The sequence below is a fragment of the Pristiophorus japonicus genome, chromosome 13, assembly GCF_044704955.1.
Source record: "Pristiophorus japonicus isolate sPriJap1 chromosome 13, sPriJap1.hap1, whole genome shotgun sequence".
Classification (NCBI taxonomy): domain Eukaryota; kingdom Metazoa; phylum Chordata; class Chondrichthyes; family Pristiophoridae; genus Pristiophorus; species Pristiophorus japonicus.
In genome coordinates, this window is record NC_091989.1 from 7,602,693 (window position 1) to 7,615,221 (window position 12,529).

At 46.4% G+C, this 12,529-nt stretch overlaps 1 protein-coding gene across 1 annotated transcript in view; it reads right to left on the reverse strand.

Annotated features, from left to right (window-relative positions):
- Nucleotides 1-1,773: 1,773 nt before the first annotated feature.
- echdc3 (enoyl CoA hydratase domain containing 3) overlaps nt 1,774-12,529 on the reverse strand; it is a 28,852-nt gene continuing 18,096 nt past the window's right edge. Inside the window, exons 4-5 of the mRNA XM_070897112.1 lie at nt 10,818-11,018; nt 1,774-2,407 (exon numbers count right to left, since the gene is read on the reverse strand). Coding sequence (XP_070753213.1) covers nt 2,075-2,407; nt 10,818-11,018 — 534 coding nt within the window. The 3' untranslated portion in view covers nt 1,774-2,074. The remainder of the gene's footprint in view (nt 2,408-10,817; nt 11,019-12,529) is intronic.

Here is a 12,529-nt window from a genome sequence, read left to right on the forward strand (position 1 = left end):
AAACTTTTGTGTTTCATGCACAAGTACCCCCAGGTCCCGCTGTACTGCAGCACTTTGCAATCTTTCTCCATTTAAATAATAACTTGCTCTTTGATTTTTTTTCTGCCAAAGTGCATGACCTCACACTTTCCAATATTATACTCCATCTGCCAAATTTTTGCCCACTCACTTAGCCTGTCTATGTACTTTTGCAGATTTTTTGTGTCCTCCTCACACATTGCTTTTCCTCCCATCTTTGTATCATCAGCAAACTTGGCTACGTTACACTCGGTCCCTTCTTCCATGTCGTTAATATAGATTGTAAATAGTTGGGGTCCCAGCACTGATCCCTGCGGCACCCCACTAGTTACTGATTGCCAACCCGAGAATGTACCATTTCACCTGACATGTACATTCACAAAGGGTTACTGTGTAAGTGATGACTGGCAGAGACTCCAGCGGATTTCTCTTCAGTAACCCATGAATTCTCGCCCTGTTATTGCAGCGCCAGTGTCCACAGCAAAGATCAGCTAATCCAGCACACAATGGGGAATAAACGCTGCCTTTCCTGCTCTGTAGAATTGAGCAACCGCACTGTTTGCAACCTTGGTGTCATATTTGACACTGAAATGAGCTACCGACCACATATCCGCAGCATAACTAAGACCATCTATTTCCACCTCCGTAACATCACCCGTCTCCGCCCCTTGCCTCAGCTCATCCGCTGCTGAAACCCTCATCCATGTCTTTGTTACCTCTAGACTTGACTATTCCAACGCACTCCTGGCTGGCCTCCCACGTTCTACCCTACGTAAACTTGAGGTCATCCGAAACTCTGCTGTCCGTGTCCTAACTCGCACCAAGTCCCGCTCACCCCTGTGCTCGCTGACCTACATGGCTCCTGGTTAAGCAACGCCGCAATTTCAAAATTCTCATCCTTGTTTTCAAATCCATCCATGGCCCTCGCCCCTCCCTGTCTCTTTAATTGCCTCCAGCCCCACAACCGCCCCCCCCCCCCCCCCGAAATGTCTGCGCTCCTCTAATTCTGCCCTCTTGAGCATCCCTGATTATAATCGCTCCACCATCGGTGGCCGTGCCTTCTGTTGCCTGGGCCCCAAGCTCTGGAACTCCCTCCCTAAACCTCTCCGCCTCTCTTTCCTCCTTTAAGACACACCTTAAAACCTAACTCTATGACCAAGGTTATGGTCATCTGCCCTAATTTCTCCTTATGTGTCTCGGTGTCAAAACTTTTGTCTTATAACACTCCTGTGAAACGTCTTGGAACGTTTTACTACGTTAAAGGTGCTATATAAATACAAGTTGTTGTTGTACTGTACACACTCGTTAAACTCGCTGAGCTATCAGGGATATCTCAGCATCACTTTTTGATTCTTAGCAGAATAATATTTAAACGCCCAACAGTTAACACTGGCGGGAGGGTTGGTAACCAGAGGGACACAGATTTAAGGTCATTGGCCAAAGAACCAGAGGGGGAGATGGGAGAGAATTTTTTTACGCAGCGAGTTGTTGTGATCGGGAACGCGCTGACTGAAAGGGCGGTGGGAGCAGATTGAATATTAACTTTCAAACGGGAATTGGATAAATACTTGAAGGGGAACATTTGCACGGCTATGGGGGAAAGAGCAGGGAGTGGGACCAATAGGATTGCTCCTTCAAAGTCAGGCACAGGCACGATGGGCTAAATGGCCTCCTTCTGTGCCGTATGATTCTATAATTCCTGGCTGTGTTTCTTCATAAAATGTACTTGCATTGGCATTAAAATTCTGCAGCAAATAGTCGTTTTTCATTTATTGATAATAATGCCCATTTTCTATTTACAATTCATTCCCGCGGGCTGCCCTGGAGGGAGAACGATCTCAGATTTTGCAATTTACAGAGACCTATAATTAGATTGCCTGCTGGTGCTTTCCTTTACGAAATGAAGTGTAAACAATTTGCAACTCACTGCACACGCCTACACAACAAATAGAAACGTTGGAAACACTCAGCGGGTCAGGCAACGTCTGTGGAGAGAGAAACAAAGTTAACGTTTTGGGTCAGCGACCCTCCGCCAGTACTGAACAACACAGACCCGTTATTCGAGTGCCTTGTCTCTGGAATGCGTCCAGACGGGTTTTCTCTTCTGGATGAATGACTGGATTCCTTCCTGACCGTCCTTCAGCGCCAGGTTGTCCACCATGACCTGTGCGGTGGTCTGATAGGCCTGGTCCCGGTCCTGGCCCATCTGCTTGTAGAAGGTGGCTTTCCCCAGCGCCATCACCGATCGGCTGCTTTGGCAGATCCTGCCGGCAATTTTCATCGTCGCTTCATCCAACTGGTCCTCGGCCACCACCCTACTGACCAGCCCGTGCAGCAGCGCGTCCTGCGCGGAAATAGGCTCTCCCGTAAACAGCATCTCCAAGGTAACCTGCGGCAAATACAACTTATTCAAATCTTCGGCATTTGCACAAATCGAAAATCTGAGCAAACCATTTTAACAGATGCCATTCTCCCTTCCCGATTTCCTGCCCCTTTTCCCCCTCCCCCCCGCCTTTCCTGACGGTGTTGACTCATTGCTGGAGGAGTCTTTTTCATTTATTCGTTCATAGAAACATAGAAAATAGGTGCAGGAGTACGCCATTCGGCCCTTCGAGCCTGCACCACCATTCAACATGATCATGGCTGATCAATCATGGGATGCGAGCGTCGCTGGCAAAGCCAACATTTATTGCCCATCCCTAACTGCCCTCAACAAGGTGGTGGTGAGCCGCTGCCTTGAGCCGCTGCAATCCCTGTGTGAGTGCGCTCTCGTTCCCCCGTCCTGCGGGTTACTGATCTCAGTGTGGGGAACTTAGGGGAACTTAAACCCGAGTGATCACCAGAGAGGGAGGAGGTTGGGTCACCCCAGACTGCTCGAGGAGTGGAGGCTCGGGAATTCCGCTCTCCAGACGCGCCCTCCACGTTGGGAAGGCTCAGGATGCACGGAGACTGGAACAGGGAAGGCTTTTTTTTAAGATCGGGGAAAGAGGGAGGAGCCTGAAAGAGGGAAGTATTAAGGGGAATATCAGGACTTAATTAAACTGGTGGTTTAAAGTCACTCACAGAAGTAAATTCCATTTTAATTACAGAGAATTCGCGTACGATTACCAATGCTTTGAGGAGCACATTCGGTGACACCGACCAATTACTTTCTGAAAACTATAACCAGTGGCCTCGGTTATGGGCCTCTAAGAATTTGCAAAAACAATACACAGGAACAGGAGGAGGCCATTTAGCCCCTTGAGTCTGTTCTGCCATTCAATGAGATCATGGCTGATCTGTGACCTAATCCCATGTACCCGCCTTACATAGAATCAGAGATTGGTTACAGCACAGAAGGAGGCCATTCGGCCCGTCGAGCCCGTGACGGCTCTCTGCAAGCGCACCTCAGCCAGTCCCACTCCCCCGCACTTTCCCCGTAGCCCTGCAAATTATTTTCCCTCAGGTACTTATCCAACTCCCAGCTAGGGAATGGAAGACCAGCAGGAAGAGTAGTACAAAGAAGGTAGTGCAGGGGTCCCATCTGGTCATCCCCCTGCAAAACAGATACACTGTTTTGAGTGCTGTTGAGGGAGATAACTCATCAGGGGAGAGCAACAGCAGCCAAGTTCATGGCACCGTGGCTGGCTCTGTTGTACAGGAGGGCATAAAAAAGAGTGGGAGAGCGATAGTGATAGGGGATTCAATCATAAGGGGAATAGATAGGCGTTTCTGCGGCCGCAATCGAGACTCCAGGATGGTATGTTGCCTCCCTGGTGCAAGGGTCAAGGATGTCTCCGAGCGAGTGCAGGACATTCTGAAAAGGGAGGGAGAACAGCCAGTTGTCGTGGTGCACATTGGTACCAACGACATAGGTAAAAAAAGTGATGAATTTAAGGAGCTAGGAGTTAAATTAAAAAGTAGGACCTCAAAAGTAGTAATCTCGGGATTGCTACCAGTGCCACGTGCTAGTCAGAGTAGGAATCGCAGGATAGCACAGATGAATACGTGGCTTGAGCAGTGGTGCAACAGGGAGGGATTCAAATTCGTGGGGCATTGGAACAGGTTCTGGGGGAGGTGGGACCAGTACAAACCGGACGGTCTGCACTTGGGCAGGAACGGAACCAATGTCCTAGGGGGAGTGTTTGCGAGTGCTGTTGGTGAAGAGTTAAACTAATATGGCAGGGGGATGGGAACCAATACAGGGAGACAGAGGGAAACAAAAAGGAGACAAAAACAAAAGACAGAAAAGAGATGAGTAAAAGTGGAGGGCAGAGAAACCAAAGGCAAGAAACAAAAAGGGCCACTGAATATAAAAGGGCTGCAGGAGGGGTAAAAACTAAAAAACATGGTTTAAAAACTAGTATGAAAACACTCTACCTAAATGTACGCAGCATTAAAAATAAAGTAAATTAGTTGACGGCACAAATCATTACAAATGGGTATGATTTGGTGGCTATTACAGAGACATGGTTGCAAGGTGGCCAAGACTGGGAATTAAACATGCAGCGGTATCTGACGATTCAGAAAGATAGACAAGAAGGGAAAGGAGGTGGGGTAGCTCTGTTAATAAAGGATGATATCAGGGCAGTTGTGAGAGACGATATTGGCTCCAATGAACAAAATGTTGAATCATTGTGGGTGGAGATTAGAGATAGTAGGGAAAAAGTCACTGGTGGGCGTAGTTTATAGGCCCCCAAATAATAACTTCACGGTGGGGCGGGCAATAATCAAGGGAATAATGGAGGCATGTGAAAAAGGAAAGGCAGTAGTTATGGGGGATTTTAACTTACATATCGATTGGTCAAATCAAATCGCAGGGGGTAGCCTGGAGGAGGAATTCATAGAATGCATATGGCATTGTTTCTTAGAACAGTATGTAACAGAGCCTACAAGGGAGCAAGCCATTTTGGATCTGGTCCTGTGTAACGAGACAGGAAAAATAAATGATCTCCTTGTAAAAGATCCTCTCGGAATGAGTGATCACAATATGGTTGAATTTGTAATACAGATTGAGGATGAGGAAGTTGTGTCAGAAACAAGCGTACTATGCTTAAACAAAGGGGACTACAGTGGGATGAGGGCAGAGTTGGCTAAAGTAGACTGGAAACACAGACTAAACGGTGGCACAATTGAGGAACAGTGGAGGACTTTTAAGGAGCTCTTTCATAATGCGCAACAAAAATATATTCCAGTGAAAAAGAAGGGCGGCAAGAGAAGAGATAACCAGCCGTGGATAACCAAGGAAATAAAGGAAAGTATCAAATCAAAGACCAATGCGCATAAGGTGGCCAAGGTTAGTGGGAAACTAGAGGATTGGGAAAATTTTAAGCAACAGCAAAGAATGACTAAAAAAGCAATAAAGAAAGGAAAGATAAATTACGAAGGTAAACTTGCGCAAAACATAAAAACAGATAGTAAAAGCTTTTACAGATATATAAAACGGAAAAGAGTGACTAACGTAAATGTTGGTCCCTTAGAAGATGAAAAGGGGGATTTAATAATGGGAAATGTGGAAATGGCTGAGACCTTAAACAATTATTTTGCTTCCGTCTTCACAGTGGAAGACACAAAAACCATGCCAAAAATTGCTGGTCACAGGAATGTGGGAAGGGAGGACCTTGAGATGATCACTATCACTAGGGAGGTAGTGCTGGACAGACTAATGGGACTGAAGGTAGACAAGTCCCCTGGTCCTGATGAAATGCATCCCAGGGTATTAAAAGAGATGGCGGAAGTTATAGCAGATGCATTCGTTATAATCTACCAAAATTCTCTGGACTCTGGGGAGGTCCCAGCGGATTGGAGAGAAGCTAATGTAACGCCTCTGTTTAAAAAAGGGGGCAGGCAAAAGGCAGGTAACTATAGGCCGGTTAGTTTAACATCTGTAGTGGGGAGAATGCTTGAAACTATCATTAAGGAAGAAATAGCGGGACATTGGATAGGAATAGTGCAATCAAGCAGACGCAGCATGGATTCATGAAAGGGAAATCATGTTTAACTAATTTACTGGAATTCTTTGAGGATATAACGAGCATGGTGGATAGAGGTGTACCGATGGATGTGGTGTATTTAGATTTCCAAAAGGCATTCGATAAGGTGCCACACAAAAGGTTACTGCAGAAGATAAAGGTACGCGGAGTCAGAGGAAATATATTAGCATGGATAGAGAATTGGCTGGCGAACAGAAAGCAGAGAGTCGGGATAAATGGGTCCTTTTCCGGTTGGAAATCAGTGGTTAGTGGTGTGCCACAGGGATCAGTACTGGGACCATAGTTAGGAAAGACATTAGCTTGGATGATGTGGAATCTATATGGGTAGAGCTGCAGAACACCAAAGGGCAAAAAACATTAGTGGGAGTTGTGTACAGACCTCCAAACAGTAGTAGTTGTTGGGGAGGGCATCAAACAGGAAATTAGGGGTGCATGCAATAAAGGTGCAGCAGTTATAATGGGTGACTTTAATATGCACATAGATTGGGCTAGCCAAACTGGAAGCAATACGGTGGAGGAGGATTTCATAAGGGATGGTTTTCTAGACCAATATGTCGAGGGAACCAACTAGGGGGGAGGCCATCTTAGACTGGGTGTTGTGTAATGAGAGAGGACTAATTAGCAATCTCATTGTGCGAGGCCCCTTGGGGAAGAGTGACCATAATATGGTGGAATTCTGCATTAGGATGGAGAATGATACAGTTAATTCAGAGACCATGGTCCAGAACTTAAAGAAGGGTAACTTTGAAGGTATGAGGCGTGAATTGGCTAGGATAGATTGGCGAATGATACTTAAGGGGTTGACTGTGGATGGGCAATGGCAGACATTTAGAGACCGCATGGATGAATTACAACAATTGTACATTCCTGTCTGGCGTAAAAATAAAAAAGGGAAGGTGGCTCAACCGTGGCTATCGAGGGAAATCAGGGATAGTATTAAAGCCAAGGAAGTGGCATACAAATTGGCCAGAAATAGCAGCGATCCTGGGGACTGGGAGAAATTTAGAACTCAGCAGAGGAGGACAAAGGGTTTGATTAGGGCAGGGAAAATGGAGTACAAGAAGAAGCTTGCAGGGAACATTAAGGCGGATTTCAAAAGTTTCTATAGGAATGTAAAGAGAAAAAGGTTAGTAAAGACAAACGTAGGTCCCCTGCAGTCAGAATCAGGGGAAGTCATAACGGGGAACAAAGAAATGGCAGACCAATTGAACAAGTACTTTGGTTCAGTGTTCACTAAGGAGGACACAAACAACCTTCCGGATATAAAAGGGGTCCGAGGATCTAGTAAGGAGGAGGAACTGAGGGAAATCTTTATTAGTTGGGAAATTGTGTTGGGGAAATTGATGGGATTGAAGGCCGATAAATCCCCAGGGCCTGATGGACTGCATCCCAGAGTACTTAAGGAGGTGGCCTTGGAAAAAGCGGATGCATTGACAGTCATTTTCCAACATTCCATTGACTCTGGATCAGTTCCTATCGAGTGGAGGGTAGCCAATGTAACCCCACTTTTTAAAAAAGGAGGGAGAGAGAAAACAGGGAATTATAGACCGGACAGCCTGACCTCAGTAGTGGGTAAAATGATGGAATCAATTATTAAGGATGTCATAGCAGCGCATTTGGAAAATGGTGACATGATAGGTCCAAGTCAGCATGGATTTGTGAAAAGGAAATCATGCTTGACAAATCTTCTGGAATTATTTGAGGATGTTTCCAGTAAAGTGGACAAAGGAGAACCAGTTGATGTGGTATATTTGGACTTTCAGAAGGCTTTCGACAAGGTCCCACACAAGAGATTAATGTGCAAAGTTAAAGCACATGGGATTGGGGGTAGTGTGCTGACGTGGATTGAGAACTGGTTGTCAGACAGGAAGCAAAGAGTAGGAGTAAATGGGTACTTTTCAGAATGGGAGGCAGTGACTAGTGGGGTACCACAAGGTTCTGTGCTGGGGCCCCAGCTGTTTACATTGTACATTAATGACTTAGACGAGGGGATTTAATGTAGTATCTCCAAATTTGCAGATGACACTAAGTTGGGTGGCAGTGTGAGCTGCGCGGAGGATGCTATGAGGCTGCAGAGTGACTTGGATAGGTTAGGTGAGTGGGCAAATGCATGGCAGATGAAGTATAATGTGGATAAATGTGAGGTTATCCACTTTGGTGGTAAAAACAGAGAGACAGACTATTATCTGAATGGTGACAGATTAGGAAAAGGGAAGGTGCAACGAGACTTGGGTGTCATGGTACATCAGTCATTGAAGGTTGGCATGCAGGTACAGCAGGCGGTTAAGAAAGCAAATGGCATGTTGGCCTTCATAGCGAGGGGATTTGAGTACAGGAGCAGGGAGGTGTTACTACAGTTGTACAGGGCCTTGGTGAGGCCACACCAGGAGTATTGTGTACAGTTTTGGTCTCCTAACTTGAGGAAGGACATTCTTGCTATTGAGAGAGTGCAGCGAAGATTCACCAGACTGATTCCCGGTATGGTGGGACTGACCTATCAAGAAAGACTGGATCAACTGGGCTTGTATTCACTGGAGTTCAGAAGAATGAGAGGGGATCTCATAGAAACGTTTAAAATTCTGACGGGTTTAGACAGGTTAGATGCAGGAAGAATGTTCCCGATGTTGGGGAAGTCCAGAACCAGGGGTCACAGTCTAAGGATAAGGGGTAAGCCATTTAGGACCGAGATGAGGAGAAACTTCTTCACCCAGAGAGTGGTGAACCTGTGGAATTCTCTACCACAGAAAGTAGTTGAGGCCAATTCACTAAATATATTCAAAAGGGAGTTAGATGAAGTCCTTACTACTCGGGGGATCAAGGGGTATGGCGAGAAAGCAGGAAGGGGGTACTGAAGTTTCATGTTCAGCCATGAACTCATTGAATGGCGGTGCAGGCTAGAAGGGCTGAATGGCCTGCTCCTGCACCTATTTTCTATGTTTCTATGTTTCTACAACTGTTTACAATATACATAGATGACCTAGCAGAGGGGACAGAGTGTAGTGCAACAAAATTTGCAGATGACACTAAGATTAGTGGGAAAGCGGGTTGTGTAGAGGACTCAGAGAGGCTGCAAGGAGATTTGGATAGGTTAAGCGAATGGGCTAAGGTTTGGCAAATGGAATACAATGTCGGAAAGTGTGAGGTCATCCACCTTGGGAAAAAAAAACAGTAAAAGGGAATATTATTTTAATGGGGAGAAATTACAACATGCTGTGGTGCAGAGGGACCTGGGGGTCCTTGTGCATGAATCCCAAAAAGATAGTTTGCAGGTGCAGCAGGTAATCAGGAAGGCGAATGGAATGTTGGCCTTCATTGCGAAAGGGATGGAGTACAAAAGCAGGGAGGTGTTGCTGCAACTGTATAAGGTATTGGTAAGGCCGCACCTGGAGTACTGCGTGCAGTTTTGGTCACCTTACTTAAGGAAGGATATACTAGCTTTGGAAGGGGTACAGAGACGATTCACTAGGCTGATTCAAGAAATGAGGGGGTCACCTTATGATGATAGATTGAGTAGACTGGGTCTTTACTCCTTGGAGTTCAGAAGGATGAGGGGTGATCTTATAGAAACATTTAAAATCATGAAAGGGATAGACAAGATAGAGGCAGAGAGGGTGTTTCCATTGGTGGGGGAGACTCGAACTAGGAGGCACAGCCTCAAAATACGGAGGAGCCAATTTAAAACCGAGTTGAGAAGGAATTTCTTCTCCCAGAGGGTTGTGAATCTGTGGAATTCTCTGCCCAAGGAAGCAGTTGAGGCTAGCTCATTGAATGTTTTCAAGTCACAGATAGATAGATTTTTAACCAATAAGGGAATTAAGGGTTACGGGGAGAGGGCAGGTAAGTGGAGCTGAGTCCACGACCAGATCAGCCATGATCTTGTTGAATGGCGGAGCAGGCTCGAGGGGCTAGATGGCCTACTCCGGTTCCTAATTCTTATGTTCTTATGTTCTTATGAAAGCCACGATTGAGTCTGCCTCCACCACCCTCTCAGGCAGCACATTCCAGATTCTAACCACTCTAAGTAAAAAAAGGTTTTTCTTGTATTGCCTTTGCCCCGTATCCCTTAATACCTTTGGTTAACAAAAATCTATCATCTCAGATTTAACATTAACAATTGATCTGGCATCAGTTGCCATCACCCCCTGTGCTCGCTGACCTACATTGGCTCCCGGTTAAGCAACGCCACAATTTTAAAATTCTCATCCTTATTATCAAATCCCTCCATGGCCCTCGCCCCCTCCCTATCTCTGTGATCTCCTCCAGCCCCACAACCTCCCGAGATGAGATGTCTGCGCTCCTCTAATTCTGCCCTCCTGAGCATCCCTGATTATAATCGCTCCACCATCAGTGGCCGTGCATTCAGCTGCCTGGGCCCCAAGCTCTGGAACTCCCTCCCTAAACCTCTCCGTCTCTCTTTCCTCCTTGAAGACGCTCCTTAAAACCTACCTCTTTAAACAAGCCTTCCCTAATTTTTAAAATCTCATAACACTCCTGTGAAGCGCTTTGGGACGTTCCACTATGTTAAAGGCGCTATATAAATACATGTTATAATAAAACAGAAAATGCTGGAAAACTCAGCAGGTCAGGCAGCATCTGTGGAGAGGAAGCAGAGTTAACGTTTTGGGTCGATGACCAGTCATTGTTGTTTGTTTGTGGAAGAGATCTGCAGTGCTTGTAACGAGTTGTATAATGCGTGATTGAAAACAACGAGCAGGCCTCGTGAAGCACCGTCCCAGCTCATTGCACGGACGGACTGCGGTGCCAACAGGTTCCAGTGAACGTCGGCGGGAATAATAAGCAGCCGAAACGATGCAGTGACGTACGTACCTTCCGAGGGACCGATCGCCCCAGTGCCACAGCCGGTGTGGAACAGAAGAGCCCCACGTTCACTCCCGGCGTGGCAAATCTCGACTTGTCGGACACCACCGCGATGTCGCAGCTCGCCACCAGCTGGCACCCGGCAGCTGTGGCCAGACCGTTGACCTTGGCAATAACTGGCACTGGGATGTCCTGAAGCAGGGTCATGACCTACACGGTACAAAACAAGTCCAATAAGCATAGCAAACTCTTTCTACAATCTCCTTATTCGAGGTCATTTTCCAGCCACTTTCTCCCAGCCTGGATGCCCTGCCCCGTCCTGTGGAACTGGCTACTCCACTATTTGACCGTGAGGGCATCACAGCTGAGCCCGGCTCTGTCCGCTCTCGTCCTCCACTTGCTAGTCACTGCCTTACATAAGAAATAGGAGCAGGAGTAGGCCATTCGACCCCTCGAGCCTGCTCCGCCATTTAATACAATTGCGGCTGATCTGATCATGGACTCAGCTCCACTTCCCTGCCCGCTCCCCATAACCCTTTATTCCCTTATCACTCAAAAATCTGTCTATCTCCGTCAATGAACCAGCCTCCACAGCTCTCTGGGGCAGAGAATTCCACAGATTTACAACCCTCTGAGAGAAGAAATTCCTCCTCATCTCAGTTTTAAATGGGCAGCCCCTAATTCTGAGACTATGTCCCCTAGTTTTAGTTTCCCTATGAGTGGAAATATCCTCTCTGCATCTACCTTGTCAAGCCCCCTCATCTTATATGTTTCAGTAAGATCACCTCTCATTCTTCTGAACTCCAATGTGTATAGACCCAACCTATCTTCATAAGTCAACCTCATCATCTCCGGAATCAACCGAGTGAACCTTCTCTGAACTGCCTCCAATGCAAGTATATCCTTCCTTAAATACGGAGACCAAAACTGCACGCAGTACTCCAGGTGTGGCCTTACCCAGCTAAGCCAACTGTTAGTTAGTTAGTTAAGGTGACGAAATTCTGACCACATATTGTATTATTCCAAGACTGGTTACATAAAAAGTCGAGATCTCATTAATAAATCACTAAAACTTCACAGAATCATAGAAATTTAAGGCACAGAAGGAGACCATTTGGCCCATCGTATCTGTGCCGGCCAAAAAAAGAGCTATCCCATCTAATCCTTTCAGCTCTAGGTCCATAGCCCTGTAGGTTACGGCACTTTAAGTGCACAGCCAAGTACTTTTTGAATGCGATGAGGGTTTCTGCCTCTTCCACCCTTTCAGGCAGCGAGTTCCAGACCCCCACCACCCTCTGGGTGAAAAAGGTTCTCCTCAAATCCCCTCTACTCCTTCTACCAATTACTTTAATTCTATGGCCCCTGGTTATTGATTCAATCTCGTGCTATTGTCTCAAACGCTTCAGACTATTACTGATTTTTCATGCCTTGCCGATAATGCATCCCCGATTATAATCGCACCACCATTGGTGCCCATGCCTTCTGTTGCCTGGACCCTAAGCTCTAGAACTCCCTCCTTAAACCTCTCCGCCTCTCTTTCCTCCTGTAAGATGCTCCTTAAAATCTACCTCTTTGACCAGGCTTTTGGTCACCTCCCCAATATCTCCTTATGTGGCTTGGTGGCGAATTTTGTTCGATAATGCTCCTGTGAAGCGCCTTGGGACGTTTTACTACGTTAAAGGCGCTATATAAATACAAGTTGTTGTTGTTATCCAATGTGC